General features: G+C 43.6%; 1 protein-coding gene across 6 annotated transcripts in view; it reads right to left on the bottom strand.

Moving 5' to 3' along the window:
* Nucleotides 1–23,400, bottom strand: part of TENM4 (teneurin transmembrane protein 4) — a 766,508-nt gene that overhangs the window by 134,450 nt on the left and 608,658 nt on the right. For all 6 annotated transcript variants that reach the window (XM_059722139.1, XM_019493579.2, XM_059722142.1 and 3 more), the window contains one exon: nucleotides 9,703–9,888. In XM_059722139.1, the coding sequence (XP_059578122.1) occupies nucleotides 9,703–9,888 (186 nt within the window). The remainder of the gene's footprint in view (nucleotides 1–9,702; nucleotides 9,889–23,400) is intronic.

Genomic DNA, 23,400 nt, shown 5'->3' with positions numbered 1-23,400 from the left:
CCTCTGTAACTGAGCTGCACCGAAAGAAACGATCCAGTATTCAGAGAACCTCAGCACCCACCATCCTTATTGACTTTGATGGGAGATGAGCGTGTGCAGCACCTTTGCCTTGCTAGGATTTAATTTGTTAGACTATAAATTGGAAGGTATCAGCTAAAAATCAGAGATTAATCATTTGGGGGTGATATTGCTGCGTCCAATAGCAGTTTAAACACAGGGAACCTTTTTCAAACCACTAACATCTTCCAAAACTAAATTAAAATGTAAGGGAGATCCCTGTACATTTTCAACAAAGGGGTTTAGTTAATCAGGAAGGTCCAATGGCAGGCTTAAGCCAAACTGACTAAAATAGAGGACTTTTGTTAGCGGATAGCTTCTTGATTTTAACCACACTGGAGTTTGCTCATGAAATTTGCCATTCCAGCCTGAAATAAGAAGTGACTTAGTCTAAAGTCTTGACTGACTTCCTGGTTTATATTAATGCAGTTGGAAAGCCTGCAGGAAATCAGTCTGACCCTCAACCAGCCAGGATTACCAGGGAGAGATTTCAACCAGAAACATGTTAATAATTAAGAAAGCCAAAATGGCATGAGCAATTTCATTTTGGAAATGCACACCCCGCATTTAACCAAGCAAAAATCCTGTATGCTGAATGTTTCACTTATTCCTAATCTTTCCAAAGGAGGCAATGTGTAAAGGACAAGTGAGTGGTTTATTCGTAGCCTGGTACTTAACCCCTCATCTGCTGCAAAATTTTAAAAAGCACAATATGCCTTTCTTCTTGGCCATGAGGACTAGTTTGAAGGCTGCCCAGAATAAGAAGGCATAGTTACAGAAAGCTTATTTAAAAAAAAAAAATAAAAAAATGTTGGGAGAGTGAGATGGGGGAAGGGGACACTAATCATTATATCAGGCCCCTGAATCTCAAGGACATAGCCTCTGCAAAATGATTTTTCATCTTCTCTTTCGCCTTAGTGCTTATCTGTTACCTTTTGATCCAATCTTCTCCAATGCAAGTGGAGATGAAAGGAAGAAATCCTGAGAGTTTTTGAAATGTAAAGCACTGACATGTACAACATTAGCAGGAGGGTCTGATCACACTGCCTCGTGCTGACCTATATGTTCTTTTAAGAATGCCACCACTGTTACTCCATAACGATATACAAAGGGGCTCCCCTGTTCCTTGATCTTACAAAGAAGCCCTTTTTATATTTTTTTAATTTAAAGCAAGTCAAGGATGTTTCATTGACCCTGCGCAATTAGAGAAAATTAACTGCCACAGAACAGTCAATCAGTCTAAAGCCCGAGATTCGGGAACATGCCTTGCTTATTGCTGTGGTCCTCTTTCATCAAAGGAGTAATTACTTGTTAAAATCTTTGACGCTTCCATATCATTAAAATATTTTTGGATACTTGCAATCTTTCCCTACTTGCGGCCGTATTTGAACTCGTTTAATACCAACCAAAGTTGCAGAGGGAGCCTATATTATAAATTCATCTAGAAAAATGCTGTTGGCAGGAAAACCACATTTTTGGTGACACCCTGAAAGGCAACAAGATAGACACTTTATTTTAACCATTCACTGGACAAATATTTTGGCTTGTTTGTCCTTCTCTGCCAGCCTCTTATGGTTGCCATTTCTGATTGCTCATAACCTTAAAAGAAGCTTCAGTTTCTTGGTAGAAACTGCTTCCCTTGAGCTGATGTCTTTTTTTTTTTAAATGGCAAACACGTTGTTCTGCACAGTGTCAACATCATGTTGCTGTTAGTGTCAAATCAGCCACCTAGAAGGGCATTCATGTCCTACTCAATCGCATCTATTGTCACTTTGTTATACTTTTCTGGGAAATGTTTAGTGCCTTGGCACTTCTAGGAAGTTCCCGAGCATGTTAGAACTGCAGTCAATATTTCTAATTAAAAGTCAATTTTGGCCATTATGGTGATAATTTCATAAGTTAAATAAGACAATGAACTGCAGCTCAGAGTCAGGAACAACTGAAGCAGGTAGCCTGAAAGCAACTTGCACTGGCTTCATAATATAGTAACTCCATTTCCTTCTGATTCACACTGGGAGAGAGAACTGGTTGACCAACATGAATAGGCACGTGGGGTCACATCTTTCCAGGGTGCAAATCAACTAGCTCCATGAACTTCAGTGAACCTTTGCTGATTCACAGTGCTGGAAAATTTGGGCAAAAGGTCATACCACTCCCATATAATGGCAAATATCTTCATTTAAGGAGACTGGAGAAGCTTTATCAGGTAAATAACAAAATAGAGAGACTTCATACCGAAAGCACACTCACCTGCTTGTACTGTACGGCTCACATACATTTATAAAACAATCGCTGCGCAGGACAGACATTTTTGTTTCCTCCTGACTTTCATTATCCAGCTGGGTGGGGTGGGGTGGGGATGAGAGATGACATGGAGAGAAGGTGTGGAGGGAAGGGAAGGGAAGACTTATACAATGTTAACACAAGATCACAGCAGAGGACAAAGCTCCAGGGAGATATATCCTGCCGAAATGACTGAAAAGTCATCCCTTCCAGGCAGTTAGGGCGAGCTTTGTAACAATGAGGAAAGATGCAACCTCAAGACAGCATGTTCATGGTGCATTTGTTTTTAAACACAAAGACAACAGGAAAAAAGAGGAAGGAAGACCATACCTTTCACTACCTTATCCAGATAGTGAGCTTGGGAGATAAAAGACAGGACATTTAAGGTAGGATTGAATAAGTGCATTACGGCTTGCTACAAGACAGTGCAGGTGCTAGAGAGGCAAAGGAAAGTTTGCTGTGGTATTAAAAGAAAAACTTTGATTACGAGGAGAGAAGGAAGGAGGGAAAGGTGGAACACAGCTATCCTCAGTTGCAGAACTGAGGAAGGCTGTGTTCAAACATCCATTTAGTCTGCTTGCAAGGACTCAATCAGATCAGCAAGAGAAACAGGAAGGTAAAAAAAATATAAACGGCAGGACATGGTAAGGCTCTGACCACCTGCAATAACCCACCTCTGCTTTGCAGCCACTGTTTGCCTTTATTTTAGGAGAAACAGAGCCATTCTGAACATCTTCCACTTTGCCTGATTATATTACCTTTTCTTAATGAAGCAGCATTGGTCCCCTGTGGCCTTTTTGGAAGCAGTAAGGCTTTTACCCTGGACCACTCTACATTGCATTTACATAGCAGCTTTTCGTCCAGGACTGAATCGCTTTACAAATATTAAATTAACCTCGTGGCGATGCAGTGAGGTAGGTAAGTCTTAGTGTAGCCCTTCTGCAGCAGGATTAATGATGCACAGAGGGGTTTTGGAGGATTGAGGGCCATCTGGTGCCCATTTCTCACTTGAAAGTCAATGGGAGGCAAGTGCCTTTGAAAACCATCACCAAATGGATTTGTCCAAGAGTCAGTGGCGGGGTGCAGAGATCTCCTCTCTAACCTCATTTCCCTTTTCTTAACAGCAGTTGCTTTCTATATATATATATATATATATATATATATATATATAAAAAGCCTTGGGAATGTTTCTGCTTTCCCCTCTTGTGTCTCTGCACCCACAAATGCTTTTCTCCCATGGCTGTTGTCAAGTAAAAGTTGTTAAAATGTTATGCCGCCTGTGCAGGCATTACTCCTATGCTCCGTGCGTGCTCACTCGCAAACGAGAATCCTAATAAGGAATTTCTCCGTATGGATCGGTTCACGGAGACCACCCAAGCAGAGGGTCACAACCCCCAGAAGCTTTCTTTTTTCCTTTGAGTCTAGACTCCTGTGAGCCTAATGGGTGAGTGAAAGCACAAGCCCACTTTTGTAAGTGAGCTGAGAGGGCCTCCATAATCAGAGCTGGACCTGACCGGGCAGCTTTGTAGCTAGGGAATGAGGTTTACAAATCACTCCCACACAGAAGGACTGAATACAAGCAGCACTGCTTTCCTACAAGCCTGGATGGCTGCTCCAGTCCAGGAAGTGGCAATTTGGATTTAACATTTCAGAGCGTGCAAAAACCTCTGCCAGCTTTTGCTTTGTGGTTGCAACTTTAAAATGTGAAAATGCTTCTAGAGGGGGTGAAAAATGGAGGGAGTTGTCCAGCCAACTGTGCCATTTATTTGTAGATCCTGCCTTTTCATTCTAATGGCTTGAAGGACCGTGCAGGCTTCTTATGAGAATATCCAGTCTGCAGCTGTTTATGCCACACTAGTGGATCTGCACACACATCTTCCTTCCTGGGTTTATAGTATTCCCACAGGCCTCTGTTTTGGGGTTTTAAAAGGCCATTCTCTGACCTGTGAGCACTCTTTTGGAAAGGTGTAGAGGGGGCAGGTGGAATGAAATTAGGGAGTGCAGGAAAAAGAGGCGCCATAATGTGCATGCAGCCTGATTCTGTCCTGTTGTCCACCAGAAAAAAATAAGGTATAATACCAGTTAATTCACTGGACTCTTAAGTGAGACAGCACTGGTGTAAACGGGGCCAGAATGCAGCCCTCAGGTAATGAGCCAGTGGAGATTATATGAGTTTATGCTATCATTACAAGGATAAATATAGTGTCCACACTTGACCCTGGTGTCTGCATTTAGTCTTCACTGGCAGAACTGACTCTCCCTGTCATCCAGGGACCAGCTGTGTTCAGCCCAATGAAGAAAAGTTTCTTGGAGTTGTGGAGCCTGGGGGCTGATCCTGGCTGGACTGACTGGGTCTACACGAAGTGCCACATTGCATTCAGCCACGGGTGCTGTGAAACCAGGGGGAGGGCACGTGTAATGTCCTGGGTCAGGTCTTAAAGAAGCCAAGAGCCAAGGTAAGGGCACTTAGGCACCTAAGTGTAATTCTCTTCTACCCTGCTCAAATCCTGAAAACCCATTAATGCATCACCTTGTGTAACATGCCATCATCTGCCCCTATGGACTGAGTCACAAAACAGCAGTGGGCAAGATGATGACCAGCCCACCTTTTGCCTTAACAATTTTCCAGGGACTCAACCAGGGCAGAATAGAGCTGTGCTTAGGTGCCTGCATCCATTTATGTACCTAGTGGGTGGAACAGGACCTAGGCAGTGTACCGCTAGGCCCCTTGTTTTATTGCTGACCAAAATGGGAAGTGCATTTTATTGGTACAACTGACATGTTTGAGCACTTAGGAAAAGAGAACAGAATCCAACTGCACTGGGTCTTGTTTGGATTCCAGCCGCTCAAGCAGAAATTGAGAGGCGCCGATTGCAGCCCAGACTGTCTAGCGTGTGTGATTATTTACGCAAAAGCATAGAGGAAAGCCAATCCTACAGGGCAGACTGCTGAAAATCAAGAGTTAATCTAAATAAGACAAAAAGGAGCTGATTGTGCCATAAGCAACAGCCCATGCGTAGAGGAGGCAGGGCTGTCTGTCTGGGTCTTATTGGGGAACACACTGCTGGAGTATCTCAGAGCAGTATCACAGGTTCGAGGTGTCTAAAGATTCAGACAGCCGCTCACTTGGGTTTTCAGAAGCACCCAGGTGTTTAACTCCTTCTGAAATCAGTGGGACTAATGAGCCAAGGTGCTTTAAAAACCCCCACTAAGTGCCCTCCTGCCATTTCAGCTGGCTAAAGTGCTTTAAAAATCTGGCCCTTAGTGTTCTGGGCAGACATGCAACAGTCAGGTGTGTTTAGCCACAATTAGGTAGAGCATATGTCCCTGCCCATCTCTGCTGGCTGAGTATGCAAATCTACCTCTGGCACTAGCATCTTGGCTAAGTATAGACAGTCAAAATGCCTGAGGCTGAATTGATTCAATCTTTGCAGGTTAACTTAACCTGCATAGGTTGAACTGATAAGCAAGTGAACAGACATTCAGTTTTGATTCTGGAAATGCAGCCACATGCCTGCATTGGCCCAGGCCAGAAGCGGGGGGTGCAAGAGCACATCTGGCTGCTCAGTTGGAGCAGACAGCTTGGGCCAAGGCCCATGCTGCAAGGGAGGGGAGGGTTTGCAAAGCATCCTCGGATGCTGGGGAACTGTGAGTGAATTTGAATCTGGAGAGGATCTGGGCAGAAGTTCAATAAACTGATTTAACCTAAATCAGTTAAGTCTGATACTACATCCATCCAGGTTTATCTTAAATCGGTTTTGGCCATTTTGAAAGTGGTTTATGTGCACTGAACGTCTGTTGTGTTACAGATTTGAACTGGTTTCCAATCCATTACACCGGTTTATGCATAATTTCTGTCCCTGGCCCCTGTGTTTGGACTGTCATCCTGCAAGGACTGTGACTACTGCTGATTTCAGTAGAGGGAGGCACTTTATCCCCTCTCCTCTGCATGTGCACGCATGTACAATCATACACAAACTAGACCAAAGCCTTAAGGCTTTTTGGCTTGTAGAAAGCAATTCAGGGGAATCTCTGACTCAGAGGAAATCTGAATGCCCTTCACAAAGCCTAAGCAGCCAGGTGGAATCCTGCCCTTGCATCTCAGAGGTAGGAGACAGGATCCTTCACATTTTGCAGCGTGGATACTCATCAGTAGTGAATGCAATTCCTTATTCTCTTTATGTAAAGCTTGTAGCCAGGCTTGGGTGGATGTGGCATTCACAGCCTCATCCACCACAAGTCCCTGTGGCCCACTTACAAACCTCTCTTGGAAATCCAGGCTGTGACTTTGCCCTTCAGAAGTCATAGGAAGGAGGAGGAATTCCACCTTAACACACAGGCTCCCTTAGAAAAATCAGTGGTCTTTTTAGTAGTCCTCACCATTCACTGTCAACCCTTGAAAAACCCAAGTGGTCTCCAAGGGCTGCTAATGAATAGTGAGACCTATTAAAAAAACAGGTGCTTCTCTACTTCTCTAATCTTCCACTGTCTGAGGGCTGCATTGTGTATGCACCTTAGTTCTTGATTTTAGGAATTTGGAGTAAATACATTTGCCTATTCTGCTGGGTTCAAAGACTCCCGCAGTTCTATAATCAACTGTTGTGTTCTCCTCTCTTGCCTGAATGCACTAAAATGACTGAATTAGGATGAGGAACACAAGCTTCTGCATCGATCTCCTGGTTGGGAATTAACTGAGGTTATGCTAATGAAAATCTCAGAATGTGAGGAATTGAGCTACTGTACTCACTATCGTAAGTCTTTGTATGAGCAAACACAATTAATCCACTGAGATCAGAGTGGTGTGGCATAATGAGAAAGGGCTTCCTAGGACCTTAAAGGAGAAATAAAAGGAGTTCTTACTCTTGTATGTGTTCAACAGGAAATGGAAGGAGAAGCTTCCTTTACTTGTATCATCCATTGCTATCAATGTTACCTGCACACATGGCAATATTGTTAAAGCATTACTTCAGCAATGGGGTTTTATGCTGGTCAGTGCTAAAGCAGGCTGACAATGACACAGACATATAAGGGATTACTCTCAACAGAACAAGCTGCCATGCAGGGAAATTACACAAGGACAAGGGGAATGCTTACCACACATTTAATGTAATTCCAAGCCAATGTCCTTTCATCTGTGCCAATATTACTTGCGTATGACTCCCTCACACATTATTCAATTTGCCTGGATATTTATGACTTTGTCAAATCTCCATTACAGTCTATACATTTAGGAAATATGGCTTACAGCTTCAGAGGCATAAGTCTGTACACGTTTGTTGTTAAACCACCATGTAGGAGGAGGAGGGAGAAGAAGAAACTGAATTATTTCGGCACTGAAAATAAAGGATGATTCCTAAAACGAAGACAAACCTGCAACGGGAGTGTAGGGCTGTGTGGAAGTATAGTGGATGTCATTAAAAGCTTGCTTCTTGCTGCATTGCGGTGTTTCCCTTACTGTAATAACGTGGGTACCTTCTATTTAGAAGGAGGACTGCCGCAAATAATGTGGTAACTTTAATTACCATGAAAGAGAAAACCTCTTGTTCTCAAACAATTCAGGTCTATGGGCTGTGCATTGAAATACTGAATGCTGTACTAGTGGCATTTTGTCTTTGCCTTTGCACTAATAAAATAGTAACCATTCTATGAAGTGAGTCTTCTGGTGCATGAATGGCCTCTACATTAATCACCTTCTGCAATCAGGAAGTTTTCCTACAAATGGATATATTCCCTCATACACTGTGATGAATCTTCATCCCTATCGATCACCCAAATTTCCAGAGTTTGGTAAGCAAAGTTCTGCTAATGAAACTATAAAGTAATATTGCTAAATAAATAAATAAATAAACAAAATCTGCAGCACCTCAATCAACACATGATTGCTTTCCTTTCATTTTTAAGTCATTTAAAGGGAGGGACTTTTGCCCCTGATTCATGGGAAAAACTGAAAGCTGTTAGGTGCTTGGAAAAGACAACAGAATGTAATTTCTAATGTGTTAGGGGGAGTTGTTGAGTGCCAGATAGTTTTCATTAGGGATGCTTGCCGGGACCATAATGTGGTTTGGTGATATTAGCATAAATAAATGATAAGCCAGAACAGAGACACAGGCAGGGCTCATTACATTACCTGGATGTTGGAATTAAAGCATTTTGATCAGGCTTCAGTTATTGACTAGCTTGGTGTGTGCAGATATACCTGGCTACATGCATGGCAGAGTTGATCATACGCAGATACAAGTGTAAAGCAATGCCCAGGTATGATTGGTGGGTGGTTTTATTACCAGCGGTAGGTTTTATATAGCATGATTTGTTTGTCTTGTCGGGCACTGTTATAGTCAGAATGATGCAGGGACAAAACAAAGGAACTCTAAAGGACAGTAATAAAAACAGAGGGCCAGATTTTGCACTCAATGGCACCAGTGTAAATCTAAAGTGGCTGGTGTCATTGGCCAAATCTAAATTGAACAAGACCCACCCTGGCATATCTGAGAGCACAATCAGGCCCACTGCCATGTGATCTGGCTGCTATTGGTAGTTATTTGGTTTCTGTAGGGTGGGTAGGGTATTTCACTGAACAGGAATCATATGGGTGAAGGGGTGATAGAAGAAGACAAGAAAGAGATAAAAGTACAGCATGGAATAAAGTTAACTCGGATGAAGAGGGAATGTAAACTTGAACCAGATCTTTAATGAGACAGTAGATTCCTTAAGGCAGAAACTGTGCTATTTTGCATAACGTTAAGCCTACTGATGGCACCTTGTAAATAATAGGCATGCCATCAGCTCAGAGCTTAAGGTAAGTGCCAGATGCACTGGAAACACAAACACAGTGGGAGAAGGAAATGTGAGATGGCTAGAGGTAGAGAGAGACCGAGTGAGCCTGCTCTGAAAATAAGCGAGAAGTTTTCGGAACACAATTCTCCTCTTTTGCTGGGAACCAAAGTAGTTGTGCAAATAATGGAGTGAATCAGCGTAATGGAAATTTAAAACAGGCCGCATGTTTCTGAATGAGCTGTAGACACAGCAGACGGGAGTCTCGAAGGCAGATGAGAAGATCTTTTGCAAAAGTCAGAGGGGTGTTTTTCAAAGCATCTAGCTAAGGTCTGGTGGCTTGTCTCTGCGAGGTCAAACTTTCTAGAGAGGTATATTTCACTTCTGATCATAAAAAATATATATGGCTGTGTCATCACCAAATGAAAGGACATTTTGCCTTGTTCCCACATGAAAATGTATGATGTCCGAACTTGAAATCCAAGAACAAAGGTGCTCATGCTACACTAAGTCACACGGATTCAATTAAGCATGCTCCTTTTCTCCTCCCCAGTCGTCAATTATTCTTTAAAAAAGTATTTTTCCCCCTACCAATAGTGCAGTGCTCTCCGTTCCAGCCTGGGCTGCATTCACACTTGCCGTCCCGGCATGTCCCATGCTCATTGCAGCGTGGGTGACACGCCCGCTGATCACAGGCTGTGCCCATCCAACCCTCCTCGCAGCGGCAGGTGCCTCCGACACAAATGCCATGTCCTCCGCAGTCCGCTGCACAAATCTCTGTGGGAGAGGAGAAAAGAGGGGGGTGGGGGAAAGGGAGGGAGTAAGCCAGAATGTTATTTTTAAGAAAAGCAGCCACACTTCACTACCTCTCCTTATGGCGAATGAAAGGAATTCCTGCAGCTCATAACACTAATCCTTTCTGACAATAAGAATCTAATAAGTAGATTACAAAAAAAAAGAAAAAAAGAGATGGACATGCATTGCAGAGGTCTGCTGCAATTGATCCTCCTGTTTGCTTTCTAATTCTATCACACTCCTCGAGCTTTTGTGCTGGTCAAATCCAGAGGGGAAGGCTCTTCAACCAACGGAACAAAAGTCACATTTAATTAAAAACTGGTTAAGTGTAAAAACAATGCACAGATAAATCACTGGTGATAAAGTTAAGTGCTGGCAAAGTCAGTCTATGGCTTGTGAACCTGTGGTTCTGGGGATGGGATTCATTAACTTGTCCCTTTTTTGGCTGAAGTTAATAAAGAGCATTTTTATTTGGATTTTCTCAGAGGGGATTTGCTCAGGCTCTGTTCTTTGCCTGCCCCAATTAATAATGCACTTCCAGGCATTGGTACACAGCTATGGATTTATTTGAGGAGCTTTCTAATTTGGACTTTGTGGGGTGCAATGAGCCCTCAGCTCTCTCTGCAGTCAGCAGGCATAGATGATGCTTGGTTATATGGGCACTCATTTCCTGGTAAGAAAATATCCTGAGGATGTGGTACCTAATGCTCTCACCAAGTTTAGCTGGATTTGAGGAAACTTGTTGTCCTTCAAAATCTGCTCATAAACCTGTTTTAGGAGTCTCAAGATTTTTACCTGTATCCTATTTTATTATCTGTCTGGAAAAATAAGGGTGGGAGTAGAGTGTATGTCCATGACACTGACAGTAAAGCCCCAGTTTCTGCTATTACCATAGAACATGGACTTGTAAGAAAAAATAAAATAAACCCTAAAGTGCTGTCACACAGCTGAAGAAGTGAAACACATCTATTTCTGCTTCTCCAGAGTCCAGACTCATCAATTGACTTCCTACTTCCTATCTGTGTAATACAAACCTAATGGCACTCTCCCCCTCTCAATCCATGTGCAAGCGGGGAGACCCTGACTGTATTTTAGACTGACCGCTCTTTTCCCTCCCTCTATTCCTCCCATGTCTCTTTGGACAGACTATCTGAGTCAGGATCAATCCATCCAGCCACTCTGTACTTTCATCCTTTACAGATGGTCCTATTTCATGGGGCTTCTGATTATGTACGAACTGTGTCCCCTGTGCCATTCAGGAGTGGGAAGGGAGGATACAGGAGAGGAGGAAGGATGATTCCTCCTTTCAGTACAAGTAGGCAGGAATCTAGCTGAGAAATCCTCAGGTGAAGGAGTGGTCCATGCACCAGGTGGTCTGCCACACGGCATACTTGCTTGGGGTATTTAAGTTCCCAGTACCGCTCAGAACATAGTAAGGCTAGTAAGGACTAGGATGTGTGTGTGATACCCGTGCGTGCAGGTGTAGTAACATGTTCTACAGGGAAGGTTTCTGCTCCCCTTGGCCACTTTGCTCTGTCCCAGAAGCATGGGCCAGCCACACACCATGCAAGCCCAAATGGCTCCAGTCTTTCCCATTTGTGCATCTCAGTATAGGAAGGGTAGGATCTAGTCCTAGAGGTCCATGGGGGAGAAGAGGATTGGTCTTACATAAGACATTTGCTTCAGGTCACTAACTGCGCATAAAAAATTCAGTACGACTCAGCCTGTATTAACATCACACCTGACTGAAATTCAGGCTTACATAAGTTGGCCTGAGTATTTTCCTAATTAATACTGCCAGCAACAGGAAACTTTGGACATACAGGACTTTTAAACACCACTTTTGCGGGGGCTAGTATGCTCATTTGGATTTGAGAGGACGATTTTACATGTCCCTGATTCCAATCACAAGACTGGTGTGATTGTGATTAAATGGATTCCCTCATTCAAGGACTTGGAAGCTCTTTACAAACAAGGGTTACTGTAATGCATAACGGTGTCTAAAACTTGTAGAAAAAGGTATAACCATCAGGGTCTTCATGAAGGGCAGCAGCAGTGGAAGGGGTGTTGGCAGAGGCCAAGCTGATGGATGGCCCATTCACAGCCGTGACTGCCATTTTTGTGCCTCCTGTAAGTGGACATCCAGGGCTGGTGGCCCAGTCGCCCACTGCTTATTATGCTAGTGCCTATAAAAGATACCTCACTCATCAAGCACTTTACATCTCAGAGCTGTGTAATAATTTCTGGCCGAATGTCTCACAACTCTCCGGACTCTTGGGAATGCACAGACAAGGGTAACATTGCCTTTTCCATGCTCAGGCCTTTGGATATAAACTGGAGTACCATTTTTAAAGGTACTTGAGTAACTCAAGGAGCTTGAATATGTCCCATTTTCAACACTGACTGGGTCAGGTTTTCAAAGGCAATCAGGAACCCAGGACACAGATTGGTATCTAATAGGGTTTTCCAAAACACTGAAGCCATAGGAGTGAGGCAATGCTTCTGCAAATGACAGTAGGTGTCTAAATACCTTTAAAATCTGACCATCAGGGGTCTAGATGTCATGGGACAACAAAGATATTTAGGGTGGTATATTCATAATAAGAATCATATTCATAATAATTCATATTCATTTGAAAATAGGCTCCTTGGACACTTACACTGAAGCACTATTTTACTTGTTTTATCTGGAATTAACAGTTTGATCCTAACCATGCCCAGGTGGAGTAAATACGTAGAGTCATACCATGGCACGCTAAGAAAAGGAGGCACAGATCAGTCAAAAACTACAAGGGGTGGTGGAGCACCTGGGAAGAGAACTCAGTAATCCTTATTTCCTGGCCCTTGCCAGACAATTGTGCAACAGAGCGTAGGCCTACAGGGATGTTCTGCAGACACATTAGATGGGCCAGTTAACTACTGTAGGAGTAAATTTGTATGGAAACAATTGGCTGACCATGGAGCCAAAAGTCTGGGAGAGCATAAATAACCAAAAACCCCAAACAGCTAGATTTATGGCACCAAACCTCAACCACAGAAGGAAAAGGAATGCCGCAGGACTAAACAAAGTCTGGTACTTATGTCCAGGTTAAGAAAAAAGTTTTATATTCATCTCTCTTAGCTGATTCTCTCCTTGGCTTTGTAAAGAGTTACTCCAGGCTTGTGTAGGAGAGACTTCTTTCATTGCTGAAGTCCCTTCTGGGGACAGCAGACTGAACCATTCTACTACAGGCTGATCATGTTTAAGTGCTGCTGATGACCTAGCGAAGAAGAACGGCTTGGAAGATAAGACACTGGATGAGGCCTCAATTCTCAGCATAGCTTTTTCTCCATACAGAAAAAGGGAAATGAGGTGGAAAGAAGCTGAGTTACTTGCCCATTGACACACACATAAGCAATCTGGACATTTGTACATGTTTGTGCCACAGCGCTGGGCACTTTTTAAAAAGTACCCGGTGTTGTGGCACAGGCAGTTGTATAAGTAGCAAAATGCGAGTCAGCGCTGAGAAAGTGAAGGCTATTAATCATGTCCATGGGCAACTGGTGCCTCCTGAGTCTTGGTGGGCACCAGATCACCGACAGGGAGGGGAGGGGTCCCCCGGCCGCTGATCACAGCTGGCGCTTCTAGGGGGTACATGGCCGATCTCAGGGGGTGCACCCTGCACGCAGCGCAAATGATCAAGTCGATTAATCAAGTCTGCTTTGACCTGCTGGATCTCTGGTGCGCTGTGGGATGAAACGGGAGGTGTATAAATGCCCTCTGAGACAAAGCAGGGAAGAGCACCCTGATCTGAGGAAGAACCAACCCTCTACCCTTGCCCACGAGACTGAGCGAAGGGACACCTGAGCAGGTCAGAGTGCTGTATATACTGTGGCAGCACGAGAGGGAAGACAAAGGAAGCTATTTTGAGTTTATTTTCAGAAGTTGCTCAGGGATTACTTAAGAGTGTGAAACTAGGATAATAGAATGACAATAAGAAAGAGACAAATTTCAATAAAAGATAGGGAGCTATAACCCTTTTGACAGTGAAACCTCTCTGTGGAGTACGTTGTCTATGAAGAGGGTTGGAAGCCCATGGGAATACTTTAATTTCAGCTGGAAAATGCACATTGTAGGGAGCAATTATGCAATGTCAGGCATGGTGGGGAAGGGCCTAAGTGATCTCAGGCAACCTGTTTTCAGCCTTTTCCATAATCAGAACCCTCTTTCTCCAAGTCGGCCCTCCCTAGGTTCTCCCTCGCATCTTGCAAAGATCCCTTCCCATGGAGCAGTACAGCAAGGGCGAGGCGCTTACAACCTTCAAGCTGACGAACTCGGAGCTAAGATCTAACACTGAGGGTCCCGATTCTGAGATGGGATTGACTTCAGATGAATTTTCCCAGCTGAGAACTTTGTCCTAGGTATATTGCCTTCTAAATCCCAAGGAGCCATATTAACACATCTCTGCTGTGAAAAGCACTTGTGAAGCAAAACGCTTAAGACAGTCTCACTAACACGTAGTTTAATTATTCTTGACAAAGAGAGCCAGGAATTCTCCCATCTAAATCTTCCATTTAACAGCCAGCTGAAAAATAGATGTGAGCAGTACAATTTAAATAGCCTTACAGCACACAGCATGCTGTACAGCCTGCCCCTTTTATAACAAGGGCCTCTGAAATACTCACAGGTTACTAATGGATGATTAAATACCCAGAGTAGCCTTTATTTTTATGGTGGCACTCAAATAAATATTCAGAAGGGATTTGGATTCAGGGTTTTGGGGTTGTTTTTTTTTTAAATGCAGGGCTTTTCAGGCAGCATGAGACAGCTGAGGCTGATTTGTTGATGAGGGCAGGTGAATCATTACGTTACCATTTGGTCCAAGTGATGGAATTCAAATGCAAGCTGCATTGTTTTTTTTTTTGGTTTTTTGGGGAGGGGAGGAGAGGGGGGTGAATTTCCCAATGCTGTTGTTAAAATTAAAGAACATGATTAGCTCACATTTGAGCCGAGTGAGAGAATGAGAAGAAAAACATTTAATTCCCTTATTACAGTATCCACAGATTCTGGTTAATGCTGCTTTATGCTGCTGCTGCCTATTAAGCTTAGCTAGGGCACTTTGCTTGGGCATAAAAGCCCTGCTTGCTAAATATTTTCATACCAGCTGTTCCCAAAAGGTGGCTAAATATTTCCTTTCATCTTTAATCTCTTTTGCTGTTTGCATGAATAGCAGAGTCATTTCTGATCCCGTTCCTAGGTGCATTGTGTTCTTTCTCATGCCCTTTCAATATGGTTTCATTTTCTTTCTTTGCTTTCAGTGCTGCCCACAGACCCTTGGAAAGCGAAGGCACTTCTGGTCAAAATGCGGGGGCGGGGAGGGCTTCTGTACCTCAGGCCATGTTTTGAGGCTAGATGCATGAATGGAGATGCTACTGGCTTCAAAGGAAGAGAGCAGCCCATGTACCTCACAGGGGAAAATACAGAGCCATTTCTAATGTCCATCAGTCCCTTCCCTATGGTAGAGAATAACAAAACCAAACAAAGGTGGTTGCTGACTCTGATAACATGGCTCAGTGTCAGGAGCAAAACAGATTCTCCTCTGAAATGGAGCAGCACCCACAGAGAGAACCAAGACACAGCAGTGGGCTACTATGTCCCCTTGATCCTACCTGGACCTGTATTTAGTGCAGCAGGTGCCAATCCTGTCTCCCCAGCATACCCTCTCTCACCCCACTACTGGGCACTTACCATCTTGCTAGTGGAAGCCAAATTTATTTGGGAGGATTTTGTTTCATGCTCTTTAGTTTTTTCTTTCCATGTACACTTGGAACTGGTTGGATAGGCACAATTTGGGGTAGACTATGCCCAATGTACTGCAGTGCTTATAATGAGGTGTGAGGAGGAGTTTTATAATCTCTTAATTTAGTGAGAGTTGCCCACAGGGCTTCTAGGCATTGCCCAACATTGTCATTGAGTCATGGTCTCATTCCAACAGGATCGTAGCTATTTCTTGTGCTGGGGTGCAAGAACTCATTGATCATGAGCTGCTCATCATCTTTTTCAAGGCTCTGTACAGCCTATGCCCACCTTACCTATAGTCTCTCAGCATCAAGAGGTTGACTTTGGTCTCCAGCCACCTATGATGCCTGTCTCCTTCACCCACTGATGAGAATTTCAAACAAGCACCTTTTCTATCATGCTGGCTACCACATCTTGAAGGGAGGGGACTTTTGTTGTATGATTCAATAACACTGATCAAAATGGGGTCTTGATCCATTGCCATGATTCCTTGGTGCTAGAGCACTGCTACGACAAGTTGTAAGTCCAGAAAATAAGATGTGCGTCTGGGCCCAGACTAGATAAAAGTGGATGAAGTGAATTGACCAGGTATGAATATAAAGAACAGCATGACAAATCTGGCAATATTGACCTTTAAATGCTTTGCAAGAAGCCTGGTCTACAAGGTGACCCATAGGTATGACAAAATTACAGAGAATAAGAGCATAGACATACTATGGGATTTTTCACTTGTTAAGTGTTCATGGTGCATATGCAAGAAGATCAGTCCTGTTGGTTCTGGAAAAGAGGGAAGGAAAGTGGTTCATAGTGAACTTTTCTATTTGATGAGGAAAAACAATGGAGAACACAAGGAATGATTGACAGATGTGATCAGTTATGGTAAAAACTGAAGAAAATCTGGAGCCTGAAAGATGTAAGCTTGATGCCAATTATTCATGGGGCATAAGGGTTTCATGAGAGAAGTATTACAACAGCACTACATATACTGGAAGGTGGCTCTACTATAGCAACACAGGATCTTCAGGAAGCAATAATAAGAGCTCCTCTAAAACACCAAAGGAGGCAAATAACATTCCAAATGTGCTGGGCTAGAGACAGACATTCAAAAAGCCTGAGCCTGAATTGATTCAATCTTTGCAGGTTAATCTAACTTTGCTAGGCTAAACCAGTTTGTAACTGTGAAGACATCCCAGATATTCAGGCACATGTCCGCAGTGTCTCAGGCTAAAAGCTGGGGGGCGCTAGAGCAGCTCTCCCCTCCCTTGCACTATGCTGAGCTGAGGAGGGTGTGACCAGGCCCTGGCAGGATGCTCTGATTAGGGAAAGGTTCACTCCCCCACACTCTCCTTACTCCTAACTCAGTGTTTATCACCCCATTAAGAAAACAACAGAGGGACATTACCAGCTACCTGTTGATTCTGCCTTTGTCCCGCCTGCCATAGCACGTGGCATGTGGTCTGCTGCTGTAGCATGTGGTCTGCTAGCTAATGCTGAGAGGGGGCTGTGTACAGCAGATGGGATGGGGAGGGGAGGTGGGGAGCAGGGGAAAGCCAGGCAGATGCCTGCAGTCTCTGCCGGAGCTGCAACCAGGGAACAGAGGGGAGGGGCCAGCTCTGCTGTGGAACAGAGAGCCCTGCCCAGCCCAGAGAGCATGCTGGGGGTATCTGGTTTATCTTAAACCAACAAGGAGTCTGGGACACACATTGCATAAACCGGTATGACCCAAATCGGTTAAGTCTTATACTACATTCAATCACTTTGTCTCAAACTGGTTTCAGTCATTTTCAAACTGGTTAATGTGCACTGAACATCTGTTCTGTTACAGGTTCAAACCAGTTTCTGATCACTTAAACCACTTTATGTGAAATTTCTGTCCCTAGTCCTGGTGTCTTGATCTAGGTTATACCTGTACTAGTGACTGCATTCCTTCAAGATCCTGGGAAGTGGTCATATGCACAAAGGCCTGAGAGTAATCAAAATCTGCCCCTTCAAAAGTCAACAGATTGTTACTTTTCAGTCTATTCCTTCAGAATAAACAGAAAACCCCATCAGTGCCTAGCCACCAGTACAATGTTTGCTCCACAACCCATTTTAATTGAGATTACATACATAGTAGCTTCACAGAATACCATGTGATATAATCTGGGGCTTCACAGTATTTTCACAGTGCATTACAGAGTCAGGTTGGAGAAAAGGGAAAATGATGTCCATTTCTGCTTAATTTATCACAAATCTGTTTGTACCTGTTTACAAAAAAAAAATAAATTCTATTATTGGCTTGACAAAATGTTAAACCCTTTCAGCTTAGCAAGGAGCAATACAGATGGAAAAAAATTAGCATTCATGTGAAGTAGGATAGAATATGAGATTTAGCTGCCTCTGACCTGCCTGCTAAATCGCTTAATAAATATGGATTTCGTGTTAAAATATAAGATCGGGTAAATTGTCCAGAGCTTCTTGAGAAACAGGGGCAGTTCCACTGACCTTCAACATATTAATAGAAAATTTAATAATTAAAAATCTGTCTTAACTGGGGATTTTCTGGTTTCAAGTTAGCTCAGCGGAGGCAATTTCCAGCAATGTCTGGATTCTTCCAGAAAAACAAAACATGGTAAGGAGACAACGAGTGGGATGGAAAGACCTCTTTTGTGAGGAGACAAGCTTTGCATTGAAAGCTTGCATTCATTTCACAAAGTTGGGAATTGGATATGTGTAGGAGCAGACTATAACATAAGGTGAGGGGGGAAAATGTCAAGTTTCATAATAAACACAATGAGGACACCCATGAAGTAGTCAAGGTATTTGGTAGTGTCATGAAACTCATTTATGTCATTCGATCAACACCTATTGTGAAAATGCAGTTCCTATGTTGGAAGCGAGGTGGGCACCCAACTAATTAGCATTTAGCCTACCTTTTAAGTCTTTTAAAAAAAAGGGGCTCCAGAACCTTTCAGACCACCGAGCAAAACACAATCCAATACAGAGCTTTTGAAGACCTTTCTTTGCCACCACAATACCAAATTTGCAATATGAAGCCTTTAAAAAGCACTCCACCTCTGTAATTACCAGATAAATAGCTATGTGACTTATGCTACTGTCGTTAATTGAAGGTCACAGGGTGTTTCAATTACAGCTGATGTATTGCAACAAATTCTGTGTTCCTGGATGTGGGTCTGAAAGTGCCCCCTACTCCTTTGTCTACCCTAGTATTAGATTCAAACATCCTGTGCAAGTTTTGAATGGATCGAAGGATAGCTACAACATGACAGCAAGCAAGTACCATATTTAAGCACAATCTGAATGAGTCTAAGACATCTGGAGTGTTGCTTCTTCTAAGAGCACAGTAGGACACTTTTTACATCTTCCTACATTCGGTGAGAGGAGCTCAGAGGACTTGAACTGAAGCTGATAAAAGCCAAGTTACAGACAGGAAAAGTGAGCATAAGGGACTTGCTTCTGGTCACAGAAGGAAGCTGTGGTAAAAGCGATCAACAGAACCAACTTCTTTCAGCTCCCACTCCTCTGCTTCATTTGCAAGACCATCTTACTGTCCCTTGCAGAGAGGAAGGCTTCACCTTGTGGTAGTGGTGAGTGCAATTCTAGGCTCTGCTAAAGACTCCCTGGGTAGCCCTGAGCCAGTTTGGGTAGAAGTAAGCACCCATGTCAACCATTTCAGTGCCATTGACTTCAGTTTACAAGCAACCAACCTACTCACTTGGGGCTGAAATTTCTGCTGACTGGTCCCTTCAAAGTAGACACAGCATAACTCCTACCTCCCACCTGAGTAAAGGCTCAGAGCCCTAGCTCAAGCTTGACCCTGGGACACCCAAAGCAGGGTTTCTAAGCTAGACCACCTGGTCTATGAGGCCTGATCCTGTAGACATGTTATGAACAGGTCTCAGAATGACACTTTGTTGGCCCCAGAGTAGGAAGAAGGGCAGATACAAGCTGCTAGTAGGCAGAGGGACAACCCAGCACCTGCCTAAAACTCAGCTGGAGGCACCAGGAAACATAAGGTGATCCTAGGAGAGGTATCAGACAGAAGCAGGAGACAGATGATGGGAGAGAAATCAGTGGTGGCCTTGGATGCTAAAACATGGGTCAATTAAACAGGTACCTACCTACAAGAGAGAGCCTGTGCCTGATGGTCCTGACCAGCCAGGTACACCAGAACAGTCCAACACCTTGCCCTCCCTCTGTGCCTCCTTTCTCCATCTACCAAAGGGGCAGGAGATGGGCATGGGGTGAGAACAACCACTCTTTCCTGCTGCCTTTTGTCTACAGGGATTGCATACTCTTTGGGGCAGAGCTGGCTCTCGATATGGATGTGCAGCACCTAGATCGATGGCATCCTGTTGGTACTTTCAAGTGGAACAGTAACAACAGTAACCATGATCATTATTGCCCTCAGGACTGAGATAAGACCCCTGATGTAACAGACTGATGCTCTAATCCAGTCAAAAATCAGATGCAGGACTATCATTTGGAAAGTTGCAAAATAAATCACGTTAGGAATAATTTCAGGTGCATAGTTGTGTAAAGAAGGCTTCCCGCCTCCTCTCTGAAACACTATTGCTTTGTCAGCTGCCTTTTTATTAACCAGCAAGGCTGCCGGCTTTCAGTTTATCCAATGCTAACTTCTGCAACATTTATTAGACTCTCCGTGCCTATTTTCATCCTTTCCTTACATGCGAGGGGCTAAACATGCCGCTGCATCTGAAGATACTCCTACATGGCTAGGATTTACTTGTGCACCATTGTCAATCTTCTCAGTATTTATTATTCAGGACTTTATTTTACACCATTACCTCCTGTTGGATGGAAGGACATGAAATGCCAGGTCTCCATGGACTGGATTTCCAGAGCTGAGATTCGTTAAATAAAAATAAATATCCTAAAGAGCTGGATTATGTTTTTCTCTTTGATGTTTAATTGGATCTTGGTGCTTTCTGGAATGTGAGTTAAGGCTTCCCGAGCAGTTACAATTCCTAGTGCATAAATGAATCTCTTACCAGGGCTTCTGTATCCTGATTTTAATTTCTTTCCCCTGTCCACAGCCAGAAGATAATTTCAATAGTGAAAAATTGTTTTGCTCACGCTTTTCTGTCACAAATAAAGAATTACATTTTGTTCCTTCCTGATTTGATGAATTTCCATTTTGTCTCTACTTAAAACTGAATGCATGCTTTCCAAACTATGCACTGATGTGATCACCAGAGTCAGCTGTGATTTCCCATTTCAGCGCTGTTGTGGGATGAGCCTCAACTTGGTTTGAGAGCACATTTTGATTTAAACAAGAGTTTACCCAATAATCTGGAACATTCATTAGTGTTTTTGTTATCATTCCCTTGCCTTCTTTTCTTTAAAGAAAATGCATTCAATCTACTTAGCTCTGGTGAAAGGGTTTGGACTGATAGCCCCCTAGAAACTGCAGGCCTTTATCTGGTGTGTGCTGGCAATGGCTCTGAAGACTTTGCTCCTCCATGGTGCTAATACATCTCAGCACTGACCTGGAGGAATCACCTTTATGAGAGAAAGGAGCACTATGTACTTCAAGACATATTCCAGCTTTGACCCAACTGCTGAGACTGCTAAAAGGGTACCAATTAAGTGTGAATCATGATCGTGATTTTTACAGCGTAGCCATCTATTTGCTACTTCAAGCAGGTCACCAGACAATAAGAAGATGGTCATGACTTTTGGTCATTAATTGTCTTGTCTCCAGTGAACTTGAGGTAAAAGTTCACCCATACCCCATTACTTCCACTCCTCAAGCTCAGGGGGCAATTGCCATATCTAGTTATTCCTTCCCACAACCTTGAAAGTTGTACCACATCTTACGAAAGCCTAGAGAATTCTTCACGAAGGCTGTTTGTGCCCAAAAGCTTGCTAAGAAGTTTTCCAAATATTTGATTTGGTCTAATAAAAGGTATCGCATTTGCCCAAAGAACTTTGTCTGTCACAGTAGTGTACTATTTCTTAATCAGATGACTTGTATCCATGGATTTACAGGGAGTGCTGTGTATTCTCTCACCTCTCTGAATGCTTGATCTTCTCTACTTGTAAATCAGCGCTAAGGCCCGTGCTTATTTTAATGATGAAGGATCAGGTACTAAACTCATACGTAACTTTGACTTCCACAGACACTGCCCAATTTCAGGGAGGATCTGAAGGACTCCAAGCAGGCTCTTGCAAGCCACATGGGTGAGCCAACAAGAACCTGGGCCTGTGAGCTGGTGGAAAGTTAGCATCCTGTAAGTCCTCCCACTGTTGAGTCCTCAGGCTTCATCACACCTCCTAAGGTCTTCCAGGCTCCAGACTTCTTCAAAGTTGGTTTGTCTGAAGCTGGCGAAGGCAGGGCTTCCTGGCCACATGGCTCATTGGTGGCCCTGTCCAGCAGACTGCCCTGAAACACCCTGCTGTTTCACAATGGATTCTGAAAGGTTGGGCTTTGCTCCAGTTAGAATGAGACCATGTTTTATATATATATAATTAATATGTATTACATATAATGAATGCTTCCCTTTCCCTGCAGGACTCCGGAAAATAGAGTCAAGGGCCAATGAGGAAGAGAGCTGGAGGAACCATGCTCTAAGACATGCAGCTGACTAAACACAGCTACCCTATCTGATGCGAGGCGTGTCTATAACATGGTGTCTAAACTTCCCTTTGCTGAGCCATGTGAGTCAAGTGCTAGGGAAGAGCCATCTCAAGCTGCATTTGGGCTCATCCTGTTCAGTTTTGAGAGCAAGGTAAGTCACAGACATGGCACAGCTACACATATGCATTTGAGCTGCCAGATCCCTCAGCTGAGACAGAGAATATTCAACAGCAGAGGTCAACTTTGACTCCCCCAAAAAGGAGGATTTACCCTTTGTTCACACTGATTGGAACACCGGCTTCAGTTTTAAAGAATTGGCTTGCTTTAGTTTTATGAAGATGGAACGTCATCTGTCTTTGAGACAGCTATTCAGGCTGCACATAAAGGGCCAATCTTTGGTCAGGTCCATGCTGGTGTGATAAGGGAGACCAAAGGGCCTCTGAGTCTCTCTCTTCTCCATGGCACTCCCACTAGACACCAGTATGGCTATGTCTGCACAAAAGCCTCTTTGCATAGGTATAGTCAGGCCAACTCCTCCCTACTGGTGTACGTTACTTACTTCTTCCCAGAACAGATATACTGAATCAATGGAATAATTTAGCATGCTGTTGTTTGGAGGCCTATAGTAAAGGTAACACAGCCTCTTACACTTGCCCTGTGACAGAAAACTTGTAAAATTTAGCTAATATTAAAGAAGGAAAGATGGAATTGCCCCAAACAAAAATGGTCCATTGACTGCTGAGACTGTTGAGATCATGTCTGGGTAAACAGAGGAGTGCAGGACCACAAACTGACAAACCAAAATCACTGTGTTGGAAATAAGATCTAATTGATGGAAAGAAGATAGGAAAATGGGTGCACCTGCTCATCACCTCTTCTTGAGATCCATAACCAGGCATCAATGCTAGAAGAATCGGTGGATCAAAAGGAGGGAGCTTATCATCTCAGCTGCCACCCCCATCAACTCTTTAAAACTTGGTTACCCCTGCCACACCATTGGGCCTTCATTGTCTTGATCCTGAGAGAAGACCTGATCAGACCAAGCAGCAAAGAGGGATACAGATGACACCGCTGTCCCAACTTGCCTCAGTTACCTGCTGGACAACACCTGGAT

The sequence above is a fragment of the Alligator mississippiensis genome, chromosome 1 (assembly GCF_030867095.1).
Source record: "Alligator mississippiensis isolate rAllMis1 chromosome 1, rAllMis1, whole genome shotgun sequence".
Lineage (NCBI taxonomy): Eukaryota > Metazoa > Chordata > Crocodylia > Alligatoridae > Alligator > Alligator mississippiensis.
The sequence above is the reverse complement of the archived record's forward strand: the minus strand, read 5'-3'. Positions and strand labels throughout refer to the sequence as shown.